Source organism: Pelophylax lessonae (genome assembly GCF_965119305.1).
Source record: "Pelophylax lessonae genome assembly, chromosome: 1".
Taxonomy (NCBI): Eukaryota; Metazoa; Chordata; class Amphibia; order Anura; family Ranidae; genus Pelophylax; species Pelophylax lessonae.
In genome coordinates, this window is record NC_138768.1 from 477,973,664 (window position 1) to 477,997,596 (window position 23,933).

At 43.1% G+C, this 23,933-nt stretch overlaps 1 protein-coding gene across 12 annotated transcripts in view; it reads right to left on the minus strand.

The window, feature by feature from the left end:
- PTPRS (protein tyrosine phosphatase receptor type S) overlaps positions 1-23,933 on the minus strand; it is a 540,344-nt gene that overhangs the window by 126,420 nt on the left and 389,991 nt on the right. For all 12 annotated transcript variants that reach the window (XM_082243959.1, XM_082243967.1, XM_082243958.1 and 9 more), the window contains 2 exons: positions 6,922-7,019; positions 4,636-4,759 (listed from right to left, as the gene is read on the minus strand). In XM_082243959.1, coding sequence (XP_082100085.1) covers positions 4,636-4,759; positions 6,922-7,019 — 222 coding nt within the window. The remainder of the gene's footprint in view (positions 1-4,635; positions 4,760-6,921; positions 7,020-23,933) is intronic.

Consider the following 23,933-nt stretch of genomic DNA (forward strand, 5'->3'; position numbering starts at 1 on the left):
GGAAAACAGCGCAGACGTCCCCCCACCCCTGAAATGGGTGAGGGTGCCCCTACAGGAAAGAATTGTGTCCCCTTATTGGGGAAGGCCCATTGAGACCATATTGGTCATAACAAGGAGATGAGTGGCTGCTTATGTTTGTGAATGGAGGAGTTGATTCACATTGACACCTGCATGCCCGAATTTGAGATCACAATACGAACTCTGCAGAAGTTCGGCTGGATTCCGAATTTTCAGAAGTCTGCCCTGGTGCCGTCCGGGAAGCTTGGCTATTTGGGTCTGATTCTGGGCTCCGCTGTAGCCAGAGTGCTCCGTCCTCTGGACAAACTCCGGAAATCTCAGGCTGCAATTCGCCTCCTGCTGTCCAACAAATGGTCTTACCTCCGGACTTGCATGCGGGTGTTTGGCCTGATGGTATCTACCTTTGAGGCGGTTCTGTTTGCACAGTTCCACATGAGGTCCCTGCAAAGAAAAATTCTGACCAAATGGGACAAGACTCCACAGTCTCTGGACAATCAGTTTTCCGGCTGAGTTAGGGAACAAAGGAGTCTCTGATATGGTGGCTTTACTCTCCGGTGCTGTCTGGGAAATGGCCATAGGAGAACTGGCAACATTGCCAGTAATAGCAATGGACGCTCCTGACTCAACTGACACAGCCCTCTGCTGGCCTGTCAGGGAAATGGCCTATAAAAGGTGGCCATAGGATCAGACTCATTGCTGGATTATCTCTCAGCTTCCTGTTTCCTGTTTGGATTTCCTGTTGTGACATGGCTTGTCAGGAGCGTCCATTGCTATTACTGGCAAGGTTGCCAGTTCTCCTATGGCCATTTCCCTGACAGGTGCATTGGCTGGGACAATCCTTCCTCCCCTTGTTTTGGACAGTGGTCACCACGGATTCCAGCCTGTCTGGCTGGGGAGGTGTCCTCGGCAAGCATTCTGCTCAGGAAAGCTGGACACTGGAAAAGTCCAGACTACCGATCAATGTCTTGGAACTCCGAGCGATCAGACTGTGTCTGGATCATTGGACGGGTCGTCTTCAGGGTTGTACAGTGCGCATTCAATCTGGCAATGCCACAGCCGTGCCTTAGGTCAAACACCAAGGGGGCACAAGAAGTGCCCTGGCGGCTCTGGAGGTAGCCGGCATTCTAAGGTGGTCAGAACAGTTTGTTCCAGCCATCTCCGCCGTACACATTCCCGGGATGGAAAATTGGCAGGCAGATTACCTCAGTCGGCAGGGGTTGAACCAAGGGGAGTGGTCCCTTCATCCAGAGTTGTTTCATCAGTTGTGTCTCCGGTGGGGCACCTCCGAGTTGGATATGTTGGCATCTTGGCTCAACAGAAAGGTGCATAGGTTGTGGCTCTGTCAAGGGATCCTCTGGCAGACGCCACAGACGCACTGGTGGCCCCGTGGGGTCAGTATCATCTAATCTACCCCTTCTCTCCTCTCAAGCTTCTGTCCAGACTTCTATGCAGAATCGAGGCAGAAGGCATTCCGGTCATCTTAGTGGCACCAGACTGGCCTCGCCGGGTCTGGTACGCCGATCTAGTGCGACTGGTCGCCGACATTTCTTGGAAGCTCCCTCTCGGGGGGAGAATCTTCTGTCCCAAAGGACCAATTTTCCATCCTGCTTTACAGTCGCTGATTAGAAATGCTAAATAATCACAAAATAGTCGTATAGTGTATACTAAATAAAAAATAAATAAATAAAAACATTTTTCGTGTGCTGCTAAAGTGTTTGGGTTTGGCTTGAAGAAACAGCGACAGCCCTACACAAGACGGCAGGAAGGGGGCCCGCTGCAGAACATGTGAAAGATTCCTGCTGCAGGACTGCAAAAAATAGGCCCGGTCATGGGCGTAAAGGGCCCTGGGCTCAGTGGGAATGTGGGGGTCAGGGGGGCCCTTCATGGTTTCTTGCATCAGGGCCCTGAAGGTTTTAGTTAAGCTTCTGACTATACCACCTCTTTTTTTATTTCCACCCCTTCCCTTCTTCTTTCTTTAAGGTGGCCATGCACTGTACAATCTGATCGTACAATTTCCTTTAGATCTACCATCAACTAGATCTTACATGTTACAAATTGAATGGGTTGTTCAGGTGGGTCATACCATTCCAAAGTTCTGGTAAAGCTAAAGGAAACTGTACAGAGATTGTACAATCAGATTGCATAGTGTATGGCCAGCTTTATAGAGGTACATGGAAAGGAGTAAATGGAGACACTCAGCAGTAATTGCTCTTGTGTAAACGCACTAATTTCACTTTCAGTGTCATTCACATCTAGTGTAGTGGGAACACGTTTTTTGGTGCCTTTTTCCTGTGACACACATAGGACAGCGCATTGATTTCAATGCAGGAATAGATTCGAAAACTGGTCGCTTATGTGCCACTCTCTTCTGATATCTAATAGCAGTGAATAAAGATACTGGAGTAGGTGGAATCTTCTAGCTACTAGCAGTTATAGCAGCACTTGGGAGAAGAGAAGCAACGCTATAGAAAAGAAGATAAAAGGCACTTCTAAGTGCAGTATTCCACTATGGTATACAGCAGTAAATGGTTAAACACACTTACAAGATCCAGGATAAGGGATAGTATTTCAGTCAGCCTCACAGTCAGCTTTAGTAGTATCACTGGCAGCAGCACTTGGAAGGGGTGAAGCAGATCTGAGGGCTTAGGATAAAAGCACAACAGTGCTTTTAGGTGCAGTATTACACTGTGGTTTATTGCATCAAACCGTTATAAACACTTAGGCATGATGGGAATTGTAGTTCCTGAACAACTGGAGGGCCATAGTTTGGAGACTCCCTGCTCTAGAGAGGGAGAGCCGACCTACAGCTATCCAGGAAGAGGTGGTGGAGTAGCCAGTGCTGTGTGTGAGGTAAACGGTCTTATGGCTGGCCATGTGACCGTTTGTCTCACACACAGCACTGGGCTGAGGAGTACAGAGCAACCATGTGTTCATAGGAGTGAGTGTAGACTGTCTGTGTTATTACACGTCACTGTTGAGGAAGGAGATGAGTCGCTGATGACACGTGTGTTAGCCTTTTGGGTGCAAAGCCGTCGGCCATCTTTCTACTACACCACCTCTTCCTGGATAGCTGCAGGTCGGCTCTCCCTCCCTCTAGGGGTACCAGGACAAGCAGGATTACCAGGCTGACTATGATACCACTCGATATGCTGTTTTACACCATGGAGCATGTAAGTGTTTTTAACCATTTGATGCAATAAACTACAGCAAAATACTGCACTTAAAAGCGCTGTTGTGCTTTTATCCTAATCCCTCAAAGCTGCTTCACCCCCTCCAAGCGCTGCTACCAGTGATATTACTAAAGCTGACTGTGAGGCTGACTGAAATGCTATTCCTTATCTTGGATCTTGTAAGTGTGTTTAACAATTTACTGCTATATACCACAGTGGAATACTGCACTTAGAACCTCCTTTCTGCTTTCATCTTCATTGATTTCAATGGACTGCACTATGCGCAACAAATGCGGCAGAGTGTATTTGCTTCCCTGTTTGGGGTGCCAGTAACAATGAATGACACATTTATTTTAGGTATATATATATGTGGCATTACACTATACAATCTGATTGAACAATCTTTGTACAATCTCCTTTATAATTACCAACTCTATATAATAGGACAACACGCCTATCTATCCAATCACTCTGTATTCAACCAAGCAGGCCTTTGCACTACAAAGTTGATGGTAGATCTTTAGATCTACCATTGGAAGATTGTACAACTAGATTGCATAGTGTATTGTGAGCTTTATAGACTTCCAGGACACGCTCCTGTTTTCAATTCTACAGCTCTGCTCCACATAGGCTGTTATGCGATTGCTCAGGTCCTGCACACTCTGCCAAATGAATGATACAAAACAATTAATCAGCACAGGAAGACACTGGCTAATAATTTAGGGAGAACGGAGCTCACTGACATTGCCTGCATTTGAAAAGCATGTAAGTACAAAGGTGGGTGGCAGCAATCTCCTGGAGGGGAGGGCAGGATGTGTTTTAACAAGGTCAACTGCTGAACTAACTTCTTAGTTAACTAACAGTTTTCACATCACAAATACCAGGATGAATAGCAGAAAGTAATGGAGGAGTTTTCTATAGGAGACACTGAAAGCTGACATATGGCCTGTCCTAGAATATAAAGAAGGACATTTTTTTCTGCAACAGAGGTACATTCATGGAATATTGGTATATACGGAAGCTGGAATTTAGAAAAAAGAAAGTTAACTTCGCTTTTAAGCATAAATGCACAGTGAAAGAGTAATCTCTTTTAGAAGGCACTTTGACTCTGCAAGGGGAAGAAGGAAGATGAACTTATTTCTTCCAGAGAATTACAACTGTGGCCTGATTTTAGTAGAGCCTCATTTTATTGAGATAACTGCTGACAGTTAACAAAAGGTAAATTGTTGACTTGTAGGAGACGTTCAGTAACATGTTGGGAAGAACTTGTACACTAAGTAGGTAATTCTTCTAAACTTTGCAGAAAGCCAAATATAATTGCTTATTTTATACAATAAAGTCTTAAAAATGTTTACATTGTGAACAATATTATATTCTACATATACAAACCAAATTTTAAGAAATCTTATTATATCAATTAAAATTCCAGTATTGCACATTTATTTACCTTCAACAGGCATAAGGATAACCCGAGAGTGATCATAGGCAATCACATTAGCATAACGATTTTTGGGTTTGTTGACTTCAAGGTTGGAGTGCTCCCATGTAAACTGCTGTCCAGGATCAATTGACTGAAAAGAGAGTTTAACATTAAGTAGTGGAAAATAATTCCATATACAATTTATGATTATATTAAATAACATTATCCAAACAGAACTGTAGTTTGGCAGGAGAGGGGGTTTCAAAAGCTAAAACAAATTTTGTTTTAAAATATTTAAAAATAAAGCTAATCTCATATTTATATTGCAGCTGAAGTCAGACATTAGAACACAGTCAAATATTAGAAAATTAAGAAATTAAGGTCCAACAGAAGTTTTTCCCCTCTCTACCCAAATAAGGATAAACTTCAAATAACTTTAGTCAGATACCAAAAATACCAATACTGTAGCAGTGTGATCATTAAATAAAACAAGTATTCAAAGGCAGGTAGTGTAAATACCATAATTTGCCTTAAAGCTCATATGCACTTTTAATGTCACTTTAACTAGTTTATTTTGGCCAAGCCTGCCCAAACAAACAATTTTCTACATTAACAGGTGTGCGCTGGACACTCTGGATAAACTGCCTGTAGCCCAACTGCGTTTTGGCAGTGGGATGGGAACTTCCGTTCCCAAACCCGGAACAAAATTGAGTTGGTCTGAGCACTGCTTAGCCATTCATAAGCAGCTTTGTATTTTCTGAACAAATGAGTCTTAATGAGTCACGGATCATAACTTCATCCACCTGCTGTTCTTCACCAAACTCTGCTGCTCCAGAGGGAGTCATGGATCTAACTTTTCTGCCTAACTGGGTGCCTAGATTTTAGGTATGGCTGCACATATTTCGTTGGCAAGTAAAACTATTCCCATACATTATACACTCATCGGCCACTTCATAAGGTACACCTTGCTAGTACCAGGTTGGACCACTTTTGTTTTTAGAACTGCCTTAATTATTTGTGGCATATATTTAATATATGGTGTTTCAAACATTTTTCTGAGATATTGGTCCATATTGACATAATGACACAGTTGCTACAGATTTGTTGGCTGCACATCCATGATGCAAATCTCCCATTCCACCACAACCCAAGTAAGCTCTAATAAATTTGAGATCTGGTGACTTTGGAGGCCATTGGAATACAGTGAACTCATTGTCATGTTCAAGAAACCAATTTGAGATGATTTGAGCTTTGTGACATGGTGCATTATCCTGTCAGAAGATGGGTACACTGTAGTTATAAAGGGATGGAAATGGTCAGCAACAATACCCAGGTAGGCCGTGGCGTTTAAACGATGGTCAGTTGGTACTAAGGTACCATATTGGTACTAACTAAAGTGTGCCAAGAAAATCCCCCACACCATTACACCACCACCAACCCAAACCTTTGATACAAGGCAGGATGGATCCATGCTTACATGTTGTTTATGCCAAATTCTGACCCTACCACCTGAATGTTGCAGCTGAAATCTAGACTCATCAGACCAGGCAATGTTTTTCCAATCTTCTATGGTCCAATTTTAGTGAGCCTATGTGAATTGAAGCCTCAGTTTCCTGTTCTTAGCTGACAGAAGTGGCATCCGGTGTGATCTTCTGTTGCTGTAGCCCATCTGCATGGGTTGTGCATTTAGAGATGGTTATCTGCATACCTTAGTTGTAGCGGGTAGTTATTTAAGTTACTGTTGCCTTTCTATCAACTTGAACCAGTCTGGCCATTCTCCTCTGATGTCACTAAGGCATTTTTGTACACACAACTGCCACTTACTGGATATTTTCTCTTTTTCGGACCATTCTCTGTAAACCCTAGATATGGTTGTGCATGAAAATCCCAGTACATCAGAAGTTTTTGAAATACTCAGACAAGCCCATTTGGCACCAATAAGCATGCCATGTTCAAAGTCACTTAAATCTCCTTTTTTCCCCATTTTGATGCTCGGTTTGAACTTCAGCAAGTCGTCTTCACCACGTTTAGATGCTTAAAAGCATTGAGTTGCTGCCATGTGATTGGCTCATTAGCAATTTGTGTTACCAAGCAATTGAACAGGTGTACCTAATAAGGTGGATGGTGAGTGTATTTCAATGGTCTATTTAGCGGCTTGCTTGGAGTTCAGCTTTAAAGAACTTCAGTCTAATGGAGAAGTAGCAAATAATTTTTTAACAACAAGCTTTCTCTAGCGTATGAGTCTTCCATCAAAAAAAAAAAAAAAAAAATGCAGTGTAAACCAAAGAACTGTATACAAACTCAAATTCTTACCTCATATTCCTGAGACAATTTTAGGTTGTCATTGGCTTTTAAGTGTTCTGTGTGCTCAGAAAGTTCAGCAATCGGTATTGGTGGGTGATTAAGCATGCCTTAAGGAAAAGAAAACATAAGGGAAAACATTTAGTTTACAAATCGAAACGAGGTCAGCAAAAGGCTTTGAAAGTGAGATCTGCAGAGGAGGGACAGGTGTTAGAACCAGTTAAAAGTCAAACCTCTATCTTTTTATACTAAAGGTTAGAATATAAATGAGACCTACATATCCTAACAATGGGGCCATATTCATCAGATTCTGTAATTAAGGCTTTTGAAAGGGACAAATAGAATGAAAAAAAAAAAATTGTATGCAAGGATTTTTCTACAAAAGCACCCAATCTATCAAAGAAGTGACAATGAAAGCCATTAATGTGAATCCTAGATGTACTATAATGGATATAATGGTGTAATGGGTTCGATAAGATGGTCACACGCTGAAACTATGGCTAGCCATGAAATTAGAGATTTCTCTTGTTCGCCTCTCACAGATTCCTCCATTCACGATAAACATCAGGGATGGAGGCATCTCCCCTGCTGGCTATTGTATTCCAACAGCTGCCACCTGTTACTCTTGGAATACCCAAACAGTGACTGCATCTGATTGAATGCAGTCACTGTTTGGACACAATTTTCAACCCAGCTTTGATTTTTCAAGTGAAGGTTGTTGTACTGCCAAGTACACATAAGGCTTGAATTTCAGCCAATTCAGCAGGATTCTTCCAACATTTGAGCCATGAAAAGTAGGTTTAAGGCCCACCATTGCAAAATGTTCTTACTTAACCACTTGCTGACGGCTCACTGGGCTGCTACTGCGGCAAAGTGGCTCGTTACCGTCTGGCGACGAAGACCTACATCACCAGACTCTCCCCTCTCTCGGCGGCGCGCGTGCACCGCCGGAGGCTCGCTCCCGCTGTATTCAGACACAGCGGGAGTCGGTTCAGGGGAGGAGAGGTGGTGATCACCGCCGCTCTTCCCCGATCGTCGGGGATCAAGTGAGGAAATCCACCCACTTGTGTAAACAAAGCGGGCGGATCTCCTCTGTGACAGACTACAGGATTCAGCTTAGCTGAACCTGCGATCTGTGTCTGTGTCACATAATCCCCTCCCCCCACACACGTCAGTAAGCATGAGGCATACATTTAACCCCTTGATCACCAACAGTGTTAACCCCTTCCCTGCCAGTGTCATTATTATAGTAACAGTGCATATTTATAGCACTGATTACTGTAGTAATGTTACTGGTACCCCCAAAAGTGTCAAAAATGTCAGTCAGGGGTCCGATCTGTCCACTGCAATGAATCACAGATCGCCGCCATTACTAGTAAAAAAAAATAAACAATAAAAATTACAAATCTTTCCTGTAGTTAGTAAACGCAATAACTTTTGGGCAAAATATGCTTATTGTGATTTTTTTTACCAAAAATATGTAGCAGAAAACAAATTGGCCTAAAATGTTAAAAAAAATTTAATTTATAATTTTTTTGGTAATGTAATATATCAGAATGTAAAAATTTTTTTTTTTTTCAAAATTGTCGCTCTTTTTTTAAAAAAATTAAAAATCGCACAGGTGATCAAATACCATCAAAAGAAAGCTCTATTTGTGGGGAAAAAAAAGGACATACATTTTTCAAAGACATGTAACTAAATACATTTTGGCCTAAATATATGACAAAAATTGAATATATTGGATATTTTTTAACTGTAAAAGTAGAAAATGTCAATTTTTTCGCAAAATTTTCACTCTTTTTTTATTAATATTGCAAAAAATGAAAAGCGCAGAGGTAATCAAATACCACAAAAAGAAAGCTCTGTTTGTGGGAAAAAAAGGACGTGACCGCGCAATTGTCAGTTAAAGTCGTGCAGTGCCAAGTTGCAAAAAGTGGCCTGGACGTAAAGCAGGAAAATCCTCCGGTGGTAAAGTGGTTAAAGTGGAACTTCACTCTCCCAATCAAGACTGATTTTTTGTAATCCTCATGCTGCTAGCATCAATAAATATATAGGAAAGTATATCATATGTACTTGTTTTAAACTTGTTTTTTTCTTTTTTACATTTCTTTAGTTATTTCCTGGTTTCATGCCTAAGCAAATTATGTCATACATCCCAGGGGTCTTCAGGAGGGGAGGATGGGTTTTCACAGCTCAGCACACTCTCTTGCATGCATGCTTGAGCTAAGGGCAGGAAGAAATGCTACATGAATCATTTGCCCTTACTCAAGATGGCCATGGCCAGAAATGCTAGGAGATGTTTTTCAAAGTGATTTCTCACCAAAGTAAAACATAGAGACCTGGATAGATGGGGGAGTTTGCTTTGAATATTAAAAATTAATTAACTAGTGTTTTTGGTTTGTGGTGCTCAGATGCAGTGAAGATCAGCTTTAATAAAGTAATAAAATAACCTAATCAGACTTGTAAAAGTGAAACAGAGGCAAGTAAGTTTATTTCACACCATTAATTGCTGGTATCTTGTAACATATAGAGATGAATTTATTGTTGCTTGCACTATTTACAAATGTTATGAACATGCCCCCTTAGAAAGGAATGGGAGCATACATCTTTGTTCAGGCCTCAATTTCCAGCCTAAAATGCATGCCTAGGCATTATGCAATGATTTCTCACAGAGACAAGCCCCTGCTGCTACAAAGTTAGAATATATTTATTGGGGAGAAATGCTTTTTGACTGATGACATTTTTTCTTTTAATGATACTACTGCTGTAGTGACATGTCAAGAATGTATTCACACAGACTGGGTCAATTGGAAACCCTAAACATTAGAGGACTGAAAAATGTATATTACTAAAGCCATAACTGTTGAATTTTAAAAAGAGTTAATATCAATTGCAAGATATGGCTGCTTTGTAAGCACAACAAGCCCTGTCACTGCACACAGCTTTTGGGTCGGAAGATTTGGGTGGTGGTTTTAAATGGAACATTTTAAAGCTCACCACACACATTACAACTAAACTGTCCAATCTCCTATAGATCTACCAATGTATTGCAGGGGCCTGCCTGACTAGATACATATTGATTGTATTGTTTAGTTAGGTCCTCCTATTACATTTGGTAAATCTAGCATTGATTGTAGTTAGACTATAATGTGTATGGTGAACTTATCAATCAAAATTAAACAATTTCATACCACACTAAGTTACTGAATCATCCTCACCTACTTAAAAGGAATTACATGACACGCTAAGAATGCATTTAAAGTGAACGCCTAAAATTAGTCATAGACCTGAGATGACAATTGACTGACATGACCCTTATCAATAGGATAAAGTGATTATCTCAAGTCAACAACATTCCCCTCTAAAAGTTCAACTGGACCTCTTTCTTTAGCAGCCTTCTCTGCTCACAATTCTTTCTCCCAAGAAAGGTTTGTTGGTGGAGTGCTCTGTACCAGAATCAGATACCCAGGAGCTCATTCATCTCCTGGGCTTAATGCAGAGCACGGAATCTAACATGTCCAGCACTGAACAAACTCGAGTCAGGAGGAGCCAATGGAACTCAGTGGGTCGCCTGCAGTGCTCCTGACTGGATTTAAGGTCTAAAGCACACTGGACCACATGTTGGCCCCAATAATCTACATTATAGTATGAGAATAAATATACATTCACAGTTTTTAATAACTAACTAGCTTTTAACAACCTCAAATGCGACCCTCAAATTTGTGGTAGGCACACAATAATAATTTTCTTTAGCACCAAAGTAAATTGGAAAGAATCTTTGTTTAATTTCAATATTCATTAAATAACAAAACAGTATTTCAATGTCTCTTATGCAGGATTTTTATTGTATTTCATAGTTTTAATTAAGGGTATAATTAGATAATTTCCTTTGCCCCCCAATACTAACTCTGAAGTGACTACAAAGTGACACAAAACAAATACATATAAAGCATACGCAGCACATGAAGACATTCCATATACTATAAACACAATGCAGGCACTTTAAAACAATGGTTTTCAGTTTTGCAGGTGATCCTGAAAAAAGTTATTTCAGTGGTCCTGTAATTTATGTACAGCTAGAAGGGGATAGATTTCTTACAGTTAAAGGGTTTGATCACCCTTACAAAAAAAAAACTGCCATGCAGACAGGGGGTGTCTATAGATAATAAACTGTGCAGCTCTGAGTAATGCCTTGCTATAGGCAGAGGCCATTTACCTTGACTGGAATACTCCCAGGACATTGCTAAGTGAGGCCTAGTCATCACTGCTCACCTCCTTTATCACAGGAGTGAGCTCTCAAATGCTGAGCTCAGAGTCACTGCATTAGGTGAGAAAACTGACACTCTAAATATTTTGCAGATACTATTAAAGGAACCCTCTGACAACATCTCTTAACAATAATGGGCGATAAAAAAAGGTCTTTAGCAATATGACATTTAGACTTGGCTTATGTTACAGGTGATGCAAGTCATTAACAATATTTGGAGAGCTATTGAAAGATGGCCATGTGTTTTACAAGCACAGTGCTTAGCATAAATGAGTACACCCCTTTTGAAAAGTAAGATTTAAATCAAAATGTCAATGAACACAAGAACAATTTCCAAAATCTTGACAAAACTGAGTTTTATAAAACATTTGTTTAGCTCATTACATGAAAGTAAGGTTAATATTATAACTTTGATTACAAAATCTTCAGTTTTATCAAATTAGTTGATGCAAAAAGGAATACACCCCACAACGAAAAAAACGCTACATCTAGTATTTTGTATCACCTCCATGATTTATAAGGATGGCACCAAGTCTTCTAGGCATGGAATGAACAAGTTGGCGACATATTGCAACATCTATCTTTTTCTATTTTTCAAGAACAACCTCTTTTAGAGCCTGAATGCTGGATGGAGAGTGGTGCTCTTCAGAATTCCCCATAGGTGTTCGATTGGGTTCAGCTCAGGAAATATACTTGGCCACTGAATCACTCTCACCCTGTTCTTCTTCAGAAATGCAACAGTGGCCTTAGATGTGTGTTTTGGATCATTATCATGTTAAAAAGTGCACGACGGCCAAAGGCACGGAGTGATGATAGCAACTTCTCTTTCAATAGCAGTACATTTGTGAATTCATGATACCATCAATGAAATGCAGCTCTTTGACACCAGCAGCACTCATGCAGCCCCACAGAAGGACACTGCCACCACCATGTTTCACTGTAGGCAACCTGCATTTTTCTTTGTACTCCTCACCTTTGTGACGCCATACAGTTTTGAAGCCATCAGTTCCAAAACCAGAGTCCCAGTAGTCTTCTTTTTCAGCATGGGCCAGGGCAAATTCTAGGTGGGCTTTTTTTTGCATGGGTTTCAGGAGAGGCTTCCTTCATGGACAACACCCATGCATGCCATTCCTCTGCAGTGTACGCTGTATTGTGTCCCGGGAAACAATCACCCCAGTTTGGCTTTCTACTTCTTTATCTAACTGCAGTGAACTTGCATGGCAATTTTCTTCAACCCTTCTCATCAGAAGACGCTCCTGTCGAGGTGTTAACTTTGGTGGGCGGCCTGGACATCTCTGAGATGGTTGCAGTTCTATCTTTGTTAAATGTTTGTATCCCCTTTGCTACAGTATTCTGACTGATAAGTAAATCTTTGCTGATCTTCTTGTAGCCTTCACCTTTGTTGTGTAAAGAAATTATTATTTATCTCCGGCATTGTGACATTTCTCCTCCATGTGGTGCCATTGCTGAAAGCATGAAATGGGAGGGATTTTCTTTGTTAAGTAACACCCTTTTATAATCAACTGTCTGCTGGACACCTGTTTATTAAATAATTAGACTCACCTGTAGTTGAATTCTTGTTTATTAGGATACTGCTGTCTAAAATTTAGCTTTGCTTCTAGGACTTTTGTTGGGGTGTATGCATTTTTGCAACATAGTCTTAAATTAATTTGTTAGGAAAAATACTTTGTGTGTGCAAATTAACAAATCTTGGTTGCAAATCAATGACCTGCATTTGTGGGAGTATTTTGTATCCATAGAAAACCCATAGATATCCATATCCCATAGAAAACGTTGATTCTGAAAGGAAAGCCACCTTCGATGAGCTATGTTAAATATCACAATATTTTTTTCTAAACTCTTGATGGGGGAAGGTTGCATCCATTTAACTGCAATAGTTTTTTGGGCCAAAAACAGTGTCTCCCTCAGCATGAATCGATCATACCTCTGCCACTGCTCCTCATCCAAAATTTTTAGAAGACATATTATTGGGGTGCAAGGTACAGATACTGATAGACAAAAGGAGAGAATGTCAGTCACCTACTTCCAATACCTAGCTTTAACTGGGCTTACCCACATAATATGAGCAAAGTCAGCACCCGTGTAATTACACCTAGTACAGTTAGGGGTGGGTATGCGGTGCAAAGCATGTAACCCCACTGGGGTGAGATATGATTGATGTATCATATAGAGTTGTGTTAACTTATTGTTAATGGCTGGAGACACATGTAGATGTGAGGAACAAGCTTCTTCCTAATCCTCAACTGATAAATCTGGGATGAGTTGCTGCCATTTAGAGTGCACTGTTAACGGAGTTTTGTTGATATATCACAATATTATGCAAACCTATTCAATGTGTCTAGATAACCATGGCAAATATTTGAATGTGTGCAGACATGTCTCCATGTCTGCAAAACCCATTCAGGGCCATATGGCTCATTAAAGAGGAAGTAAACCCTCATAAAAAAAATGAGAAAAAAAGACCTGTAAAGACAAAGGCATAATGAGCTAGTATGCATCGCATACTAGCTCATTATGAAATACTTACCTTAAAACGAAGCCCCCGCAGTGCGGCCCACTCAGTGACAGGGCGGCCGACATATCCGGCCGTCCTGCTTCCTCGTTCGCGTCCTCCGGCTATGTGATTGGCCAGGGGCGCGATTACAGCCGTTCACGGCATAGGGCTCTAAAGGAACGGCATAGGGCTCTAAAGGAACGGCACGGGTGGCCGTTCCTTCAGAGCGCATGCGCCGATGACGTCATCGGCTGCATGCAATGTAAATATCTCCTAAACAGTGCAAGTTTAGAAGATATTTATAGCACCTATAGGTAAGCCTTAATATAGGCTTACCTATAGGTTAAAGTCTTTAAGGTGAGTTTACAACCTCTTTAAAGAAGGCTTTGTGACTTTGAACCCCAAGTTTCTGAGGACGTATTTAAAAAATGATTTACAAACCACAATGTAAATCACAAAACTATAAAACATACATTTAAATTAACCGTGCTATTTTAACTGCTCAATAAATGGACACACTTTGCCAATGTTATATTAAGGAAGAATCTACAGGATAAGCAAAAACAAACCTGCTTTCACATGAGTACTTGGAAATGTGAATGGAACTCCATACAGACATAAATCAGCATGCATTTAAAATAGAAATATTACTTTTTGATGACTAACCGTTTAACATGCAGTCAATTTTAGAAACATCTTTGAGATTTAAAGGACAAGTGTGGACTTACAAACACACATACTCTTCTCTCTGCTGCAGTATCAGTATGATCTGCATCTGTCTCCCACCAGCTTTAAGCTTGAGAACTGAGCAATCATGTCCACTCTGAGCAGACATTGCTTGTGACAGTTAATAGGCAGTGACAGGTACTCTTTATGGAGGGATTGGGGGTCTAAAAGACCCCAGACCCCTCCACTGCACTTCAAAGTATTCAAAATGCCGAAATCAGCATTTTTGAATACTGACAGTTTATTAAATTTGGCGCCGTTAGCCGCCGAGTAAACTGGAAGTGGTGTCATGACACCGCTTCCGGGTTAATACATTGGAGACCTAATCACTGAGCTCGCTGGGATAACGGCTGAGCGGCTCCTGAGCCGCATCGGCTGTTCTTCTGAAAGCCAACTGCCAGCTCTAAAGAACAGTAACTGGATGATGCCTGCAGCTGCAGGCATCATCCCGGTAAAACCACTTCTCCGAGGTGATGTATTTGCAGGAAGTGGTTAAAAATTGAATGTGTAGATAAATGCAAACAACTGCAGCTCCTGTCATTGTGCTGTACAGGCTTTGCAGCTGTTCTAATGTACCCGTATGCCTTTATTTGTCCAGGTGAATGCGAATCATCTAGTGACCACTAGTCACCATAGTGAATCAGTGTTAGTTTAAAAAACATAAAAATATACCTTTATTTCTAGAATTTGTCCAGTTCAAGATGACACTAACAATATGATTCTGGTACAAAGCATTGGAAAATCAGAAGGAAAAAATTAGCTAAGTGGAAGGAGTTGAATAGAGCTAATTAGGGTAAAATAAACAAGGGTGAGCAAAGGTTTGAATTGAAAAGCATTTTAAAAAAATGGGATTTTTGACTTACTGTAAAATCCATTTCTCTGATGGTACTCAGTTTTATTATCAGCAGTATCAGAAGAATTACAACTCCACATAGGGGTGGTTGCTGTGTCCGTCAATGAACATCAGAGAAATGGATTTTACGGTAAGTCAAAAATCCCATTTTCTCTTTCGATCATTGACGGACACAGCTCCTGATCTTCATGACCATTGGGACGTCCCAAAGCAGTGTTACACATGAGGGGGGGGGACAGCAAAAAAAAAAATTCCCAAGGCTAATTAGTAGCCAACCAGGTAACAGAAGCTCAACCTAAAACAACTGGAGCCCACCTGAAAAAAACAATAAACCCTCAAAGAGGATCAGGTCCTCTAAACAGCAGCCTGCAAAACTTTGCGGCCAAAAGAAGCATCCGGAGATGTCAACACATCCAGTTTATAAAACTTTGTGAAAATGCACTGACAGCCAGGTGGCCTCCTTGCAAACCTGCTTCACTGACGTCTGATGATGGAAAGCCCAGGAGGTACTGAGTGCCCAAGTTAAGTGCGCCTTGACAGGGAAAGGTGGAACCTGACCCCTGATGGAATAGGTCTGAATAACCGTCTGTCTGATCCATCTGGAAATGGTCGCAGAGGAAGCGAACAACCCTTACCGAGGCCCATCTGTGAGCACAAATAATGAGTCTGACTTGCTAAAAGACTCTGTAGCTGCCAGGTACATTCTAATTGCCTGGACCACATCCAAGGCATGCAGGGCAATTTCCTTCGGATCTCAACCCTCTGTCAAGGTGGCAACTATACTATATCATTTATACTAAACCATAGATATCATATTCTGTGTCAATAAAGGGAAGTGGTGCGTATGATTATGTTTCAATGTGTAAATCATCATCTTTAATTACATATACATTTTAAAAAATTAACAAACATTCACACTCCACAATATATATGGTTTAAAAACATATACCCGCCATTGGCTCCCCCCTTTTTACTTCAACCCCAAATTGTACAAGACAATTCTATCCTTAGTGTGATTTTGATCACTCAATAGTAGATCAGTGGACTGAGGGTCCCAAATTGAAGGATAATCTGAGTAATGAATTCAATTCTAAAACTTGAATAGTTCCATTGGTAAATGAATATTCATACTGGTGCAAGCAAAGCAAAGAGAGAAAGAGGCAAGCATAAGGGGTTAAATTGTCAGATTCAAATTCCGTGGTCCAGAGGAGAAAATGAGACACAACCGTGTCCCCCGGTATACCAACCAGGTAGTGCCCCCATCTCCCTCACACGGACATATACTTATGTGTTCATAGTTCAACTCCTTAGGGCTTACAGACTTCCATTTATTTGTGTAACCGCTCAAATTAAGGCAAACAATTGCATAATGAAAGAGAATGGTATTGCCTCAATTCTCCCGAACTTGTGTATGGTATGTCACACCACTGTATCCCTTCCTCCAGATAGTTCACTATCTCCTTGTTTTATTATTCCTGTGAGCATACGTCATGGGTGCAGCCTCCTCCAAGGGGAACACAGTCAATCAATAAGCATAACTTGTGCTCCTTCCATGTGATTATCCAAAATGCAAGGTTAAAGTATTTAAACGATACTCATCCTTCGAAGAGGCTTCCTTCCATCGGATAGAAGAACAGTTTCCACAAGATATTAATGGTGCCTGGAAGTCTCAAATGAGTCCTTGCTGGAAAGAAGGGGGGAGACCAATGGTCAGGTTGCTTCCCGTCTGACCGGTTTCGCCGAGTGTCTCGGCTGCTTCAGAGGCTCAAATTACACTGTGCTCATGTCTCTATTTGTATGGGTGCTCCTCCTCTGAGGATGGCCGATTGACGTCCACTGCGAATGCGCAATGCACTGCGACCCCACACACCGTCACAGCGCAATCGCATTGCGCATGCGCAGTTTGCAGCACGTCCGTCAAACACCTCACGCATGCGCAGTACGCTGCGCAAACCTGGTATCCTATATGGCCCTGTTGTCGCGCATGAGCACGTGGTCCTTCACCGCTCGGACTCTCCGGAACCAACCACTCCTAAACAGGAAGTCGGCCCCCAAAAGGCCTACAGGGAACATTGCTCTGGACACATGGGGACAAGAAATATCTGTCCTTTGATGTCCCCTCCCACATCAGGGCATCCTCATTATATGCTATGGCAACATCTGGGAAAAACAGCACCGCCCATAAGACAACGTCACTATAAGCAAAAAAAAAAAAAAAAAGAGAAAAATAATGACACACACATTACTGAAAATAACCCATCACACCAAGTATTTGTACATAATCTATGCTCACTAAATTCTACACTCTTCTCATCATTCCTTTGTCATGGACAGGAGTATATCGGGAGGGGGGGGGGGGCTAGGGAGTGTTAAAAGGGGAAAGCAGGAGACGAAATTGCAGCCTGCAATTGCTGCTGTTTGTCTAGAGGAAGGAGCACTCTTGCTAAGGCCGAGTCCAGAGTCAGACCCAGCTAGTCCAGCTGTGTAGACAGAACCAGAGCAGACTTCTTAAAATTCAGAATCAAGCCGAACTCCCTCAGAGTTCGTATGGTGATTTCCAGGTTTTCCACCAGAGCAGGAGACTCTGCTCGCAGAAGGTCGTTGTCCAAGTAGCCCATTACAGCAATACCCTGTTGGCGTAACAAAGCCAACATCGAGGCAAACACTTTTGTGAAGACCCGAGGAGCAGAGGCGAGACCAAAGGGTAGCGCCACAAACTGATAATGCTCCTATCCCACGGCAAAGCAGTGGAAGCGCTGGAGATCGGCACATATTGGAATGTGAAGGTAAGTATCCTTGATGTCAATAGAAGCAAGAAAATCCCCCTAATGCAGGGATGCCACCAATGTGCGAATGGACTCCGTCCTGAATTTCTGCACCCGCACAAAGCAGTTAAGCGCCTTGAGGTCCAAGATAAACATGTTTGAGTAAAAACCCTGAAAACGTTACAAAGTCGGAACCAAGACAATAACCCCTTGAAGTACCAGGTCTCATACCACCCCAAACAGACCCTGTAAACGGTCCGGGGACAGGCGCAAGTTGGAAGGAAAGAACCTTGCTGGGGAACAAGAGTGAAACTCGATCTTGTAGCCGGACCAAATGACTTTGTGGACCTACTTGTCTTGTACCAGGAAAATCCACGGGTCCAGAAACCAGCGAAGACATCCACCTACCTCTGATACGGGTGAGGGCGCACCTTCATGCTGAAGGAGCCTTGTCTGGAGAAGCCAGCTCTCGGCTTGCCAGACCAGGTTCGTTTGGATCCTCCAGAGGAGGCCCTGAATAGCTTTGAGCCCTTGTTAGTTGACCCTTCCGGGACGGAAAAACTTCTTATGAGCCGAGAAGGAGGGCCCACCTCTATGACGAGGTTCCTTGCCCTTAGTAGCTTGCCGGAGAAAAGTACTCTTTCCCCCTGTGAGACCTTTAATGATGTCACCCATGGTAGCCCCAAACAGGCAATCCCCTTGAAAGGGGAGATCAGTCAAGGCCTTTTTAGAAGTCTGGTCCGCAGACCAGCAATTAAGCCAAAAGATACGCCGAAGGACCACTTCCGAAACAAAGAGGTGAGCCACTAGGGGAGTCGCATTCAAAGAGGCAACACAGATAAACTGCAGCCCCTGGACCAGCTGGTCCGCCAGCTCAGCAAAGGCAGGGGGGAGCTGTTCTCCCTCCAGGTCACAGCGTAAAAGCTTAGCCCACTCGGTCAGAATCTACGACATCAGGGCAAAGGTGAATACCAGCCTCAGTGCCGAACCAGCCTAAGTGTAAATATTGCGGGCCACAGTCTCTGCTTTCCTGTCAGTCGAATCCTTAAAGGCCGGGGACTCTTCAACCGGAATCATGGTTGCCTTGTTCGATCTGGTAACTGGAGGTCCACCACCGGTGGCACAGTCCACTTCTAAATGAGGGATTCCTCATAGGGGTAACACCTAGTAAAGCGCTTAGGAACCCCACTGGGACAATTTGGTCGTCCCCACTCATTAGCGACAATTCTGTCAAAAAAGGCGGGGAAAGGAAACACCTTTGCTGCTCTGGATGGCTTGTGAGTGCCAAAGGGTACCTCCGCCTCCGTCGTAGCTTCAGCTCCGTCCTCCATCTTCAGGGTCTCATGCATAGATACAATTAGTGCATCAACCAGCGCCTTTTTGTGTGCGGTCGCAGACGTGGAGGAATTATCTTCACTATCTGAGCATTCCGGGCGTGTGGTCGCAGACCCAGCAGGGTGACCCATGTCTGCGGCGGACAAATCAGTTTCAGGATCTGATGAGACGGTGAGGCAGGGGAAGGCAAGGGGTGCTTTTTGCTAGCCCATCGCCCAAAAGCCACCTCCACCCAGGACACAAAGGACTTCAGGACCGCTGTCAGGAGGGTCCCGCAGCCTCAGAGAGGGGATTAGGTGGGGAGGTGTGCTCCAAAGACTCCATGAGTCACCAATGGGACCCGCAGAAAGAGGCACCTGCAGCCACCAGGATAATCTGTACTCCACGTGCAACGACCAGGAACAGAAAAAATGCGGGAGTCAGTACCAGGGGATGAGGAGGGGCTCCCACCACCAAAATCGCTGCCCACAGGGCTCCACTGTCATGGCCGCTGCTATTTTCAATGGCAAACCACCGCAAAATGGCCACCAGACTACACAAATATGGCCGCTGTGCACAGAAACACACAGGCTACAGCAAAATGGTGGCCCTGTGCGGCATCATGAGGCTCCCAGCGACCTAGGAGGGATCCCTAGGCCTCAAGGACAGGCCCAGGCAGGAGGGAGGGCCCTGGCAGGAGCCCCCACCAGGTACAATCCCCCCGCACAGCAGATTATCCGGTGGCTGGCGGTGCAACCCCCCGGCCCCCATCACCAGAATAGCACCCTGCCCCCACCCCAGGAGGTGGAACAGACCACCCACACAGCCCCAGCATTGGTGGAGGGGGGGTAGGATGGGGGGCCGGATGAAGGGGGGTTTCTGCTGGGAAGGAAGGGAACCCGGGGTCAGACCATCCCAAGGAGGCACCCACGTCCACCCCAAAACCCTCCAGGAGGGACAGCTACTCACAATACCAGGAACCAGGCGGCACCTCTCCAGACAGAACCTCCTCTCCATCGAAATGGGGGGACTGTCGGCCATGAGGAACGCTGCGATTCGGACCGAGACCAGGTCACATACGACCTCGTGAGGGGTTGAACTTGCAGGCCAGCCCCCGTCCGATGGGGCTATGTCGCGGCTGACCTAGTGCAGAGCTGAGATCTATGCACACTTGCTGACCAGACTTGGGTGATCACAGGAGAACAATTTATATCTAAAAAGAAAAACTGCCAGGACCAGAGATCCCAGCAAGGAACTAGGTCCTTACTCCTGACTAGGCAGTGTAACTATAGCAGAAAAAGGGAGTATACCCCCTGGGACTGACCATAGGCTTAGCCCGATTCTTTTTGCCTAGTGCCCTACACCTGTAGGGGGCAGAATAACCCAATGGTCATGAAGATCAGGAGCTGTATCTGTCAATGAACGAAAGAGAAAAACTGTTTCTTTTTAACTTGTCAGGTTGCTTTAATAGGCATAGGCAGATCGAAGCTCATCCATTTGAGCTGTATATGAATAAAACAGTATCAATTTAAAAGTAACAACGTTAATTTGTATCTCTAAATTTGGTCTGAACAGTGTTTAAATACACAGAGCCAAGAGATCCATTTTCTGACAGCTGCTATAACAGTGGTTGTATTTACATAACTTCCAGTTCATTATGACAGCCAGAAGTTGCCTGCTAATATGAATGGTGGGGCAGCAACAGGAATAAGGGCTAGAAGGTGCTACACACTTCTTGCATACTTAGATACATTTTTCTGGTGTGTAACACACACAATGGTCACAACTGGTTTAAGTTAGAAAAGTGAATATCCTGTCTTAAAGCAGACATCTGGAAAGGGTGGGTAACAGGTTCTTTGGCAGGATTGTGTAAGACCTGGGAACACAAAGAAAGTAACGTTTGCAGCCCAAAGAACAGAAACCTGGGTGTGGAGAAGTCACAACTTACAGTGGAAGCAGCTTAAAGGGGAATAGTTAAACTGAACAAGAGCCTAACTGATGTCAGCAGTATATACTGTACAGCCTAGAGTACAGAGGTCAGGAGTATATAATGTACTGAGTGCAGGGGTCAGGAATATGTAATATACAACCTGCAGGGGTCAAAAGTAAATACAAACTCACACATGGACACTAAGACACACACACCACCCATCCCTTTTCTCTCTTAATTCCCAATGGTGGTATGGCAGGCAGAAGGGCATCCAACTTCTTCAGTTTCCCACTTCCCCACTCCCCCACTCCTACCAGGGGGAAAACAGCAGCCCTGAGGAACAGTAGCATAACAAGCTGCGCCCTGCTTAAGGCCTTCTTGGGTCTGAACAGAACTGACTGCCCTGAAGCATCATATTATGCAGCTAGAGCAGTGGAGAAATGATCAGAGGTGGTGGTGACATTGAGACCCAGGGCACCAGGCAAAAGATGGGGGGCATGTGCCTCAGGTGCCTGGCACTAGTGATACCTTTGGTGAGTACAATGATGAATTCTCTGTAATAAAAAAACAGCAGTCTCACAAGACAGGGAATTGGCAATACAAAGTAAAACTAGTTGCAACCAGAAATAAATGAGGCTTTTCTTGATTTGAAATGTAATAGCAGGTATCTTGTGTTTCTTTACTATTAGGCATGTATTCATTTTTACATTAAAAACTTAAAAAGATTTCTTTAAGGTCAAGTTTACAGAAAAGCTTTTGCAGTATGTATACATACTTACTATCCTCTGGATTATATATTTAGTTAAAATCTAAATAATATTTAGGATCCACAATCTTTTGGGCTATTAAATATGCTTGAGACATCAGTTTATCCCATAAATATACATCAATTAAATTTTGTCACAGATGTTCATGTTTTAGTACGACCTTTTACTTCCACACCCTACTGTCACCACTTGACTGATTCATTAAGAACTAGTGATGTTGGTTATGAGCTGTTGAGTTATGAGTTATCAGGGATGGTAAAGAAATGTTTGTAGTTTTTCAGGCCATATTAGTGTACAAAAGCAGTAATTCTGGCAAAATGCAGTAGATAGAATAAAGTAGTAATAGCAACACATACATGACAATTTATTACATTTTGTGGGCAGTACTTAAAATAGATTATTGGCCAGGCTATGGACATTCAAATATTTGCCTATCCTTAGCAAACAGCAAAAAAAAAATCCCTTATTGACATCTGTAGCAGCAGGTACTATAGAACAATTCATCCTAAAAGTTCACAGCAGAAATTACTTTCAGTTTCATGTCAGTAGTTCACTAACCTCTTTTAACTGAAAAAAAAACTGCTCAAAAAAATGAAAAGGAACATTTTTTAATCAGTACAGCATCAATTCAATTAAACTCCTAGGACAGTGATGGCAAACCTTGACATCCCAGATGTTTTGGAACTACATTTCCCATGATGCTACACTACACTGCAGAGTGCATAGGTATCATGGAAATGTAGTTCCAAAACATCTGGGGTGCCAAGGTTCGCCATCACTGTCCTAGGATATTGATCTGGTCAGTTAAGTAGCGGAAGGGGTTGTTAATCAGTTTCAACTGCTTTGGTGTTAATGAAATTAACAACAGGTGCATTAGATGAGCAACAATGAGACAACCGCAAAACAGGAATGGTTTTACAGGTGGAGGCCACTGAAATTTTTTTTCCCTACTCACTTTTTCAGACTGTTTTTCACTAGTTTCGCATTTGGCTAGGGTCAGTGTCACTACTGCTAGCATGAGGCAATACCTGGACACTATAGAGGTTTCACAGGCAGTTTAACTCCTCCAGGATGGCACATAATTACGTGCCATTGCCAGAAGGTTGGCTGTGTTTGCCAGCAAAGTGTCAAGAGCATGGAGGAGATTCCAGGGGACAGGCAGTTACTCTAGAACTGGATGGGGCCATAGAAGGTCCTCAACCCATCAGCAGGACTGGTATCTGTTCCTTTGTGCACGGAAGAACAGAAAGAGCACTGCCCTGCCAGAGCCCTACAAAATTACCTCCACCAGGCCACTGGTGTGAATGTCTCTGACCAAACAATCAGAAACAGACTTCATGAGGGTGACCTGAGGGCCGCACATCCTCTAGTGGGCCCTGTGCTCACTGCCCGGCAACCATGGACCTTGATTGGCATTTGTCATTGAACACCAGAATTGGCAGGTCCACCACTGGTGCCCTGTGCTTTTCACAGATGAGAGCAGGTTCATCCTGAGCACATATGACAGACGTGAAAGGTTCTGGAGAAGCCGTGGAGAAAGTTATGCTGCCTGTAACATCGTTCAGCAGGACCGGTTTGATGGTGGGTCAGTGATAGTCTGGGGAGGCATATCCATGGAGAGACGCACAGCCCTCTACAGGCTAGACAATGGCACACTGACTGCCATTTGGAATTGGGATAAAATCCTTGGACCCATTGTCAATCCCTACGCTGGTGCAGTGGGTCCTGGGTTTCTCCTGGTGCACCACAATGCTCGGCCTCATATGGTGAGAGTATGCAGCCAGTTCCTGGAGAATGAATGAATTGATAACATTGAATGGCCCTCCATGCTCACCTAACCTAAATCCAAAAGAACACCTCTGGGACATGATGTTTTGGTCCATCTGA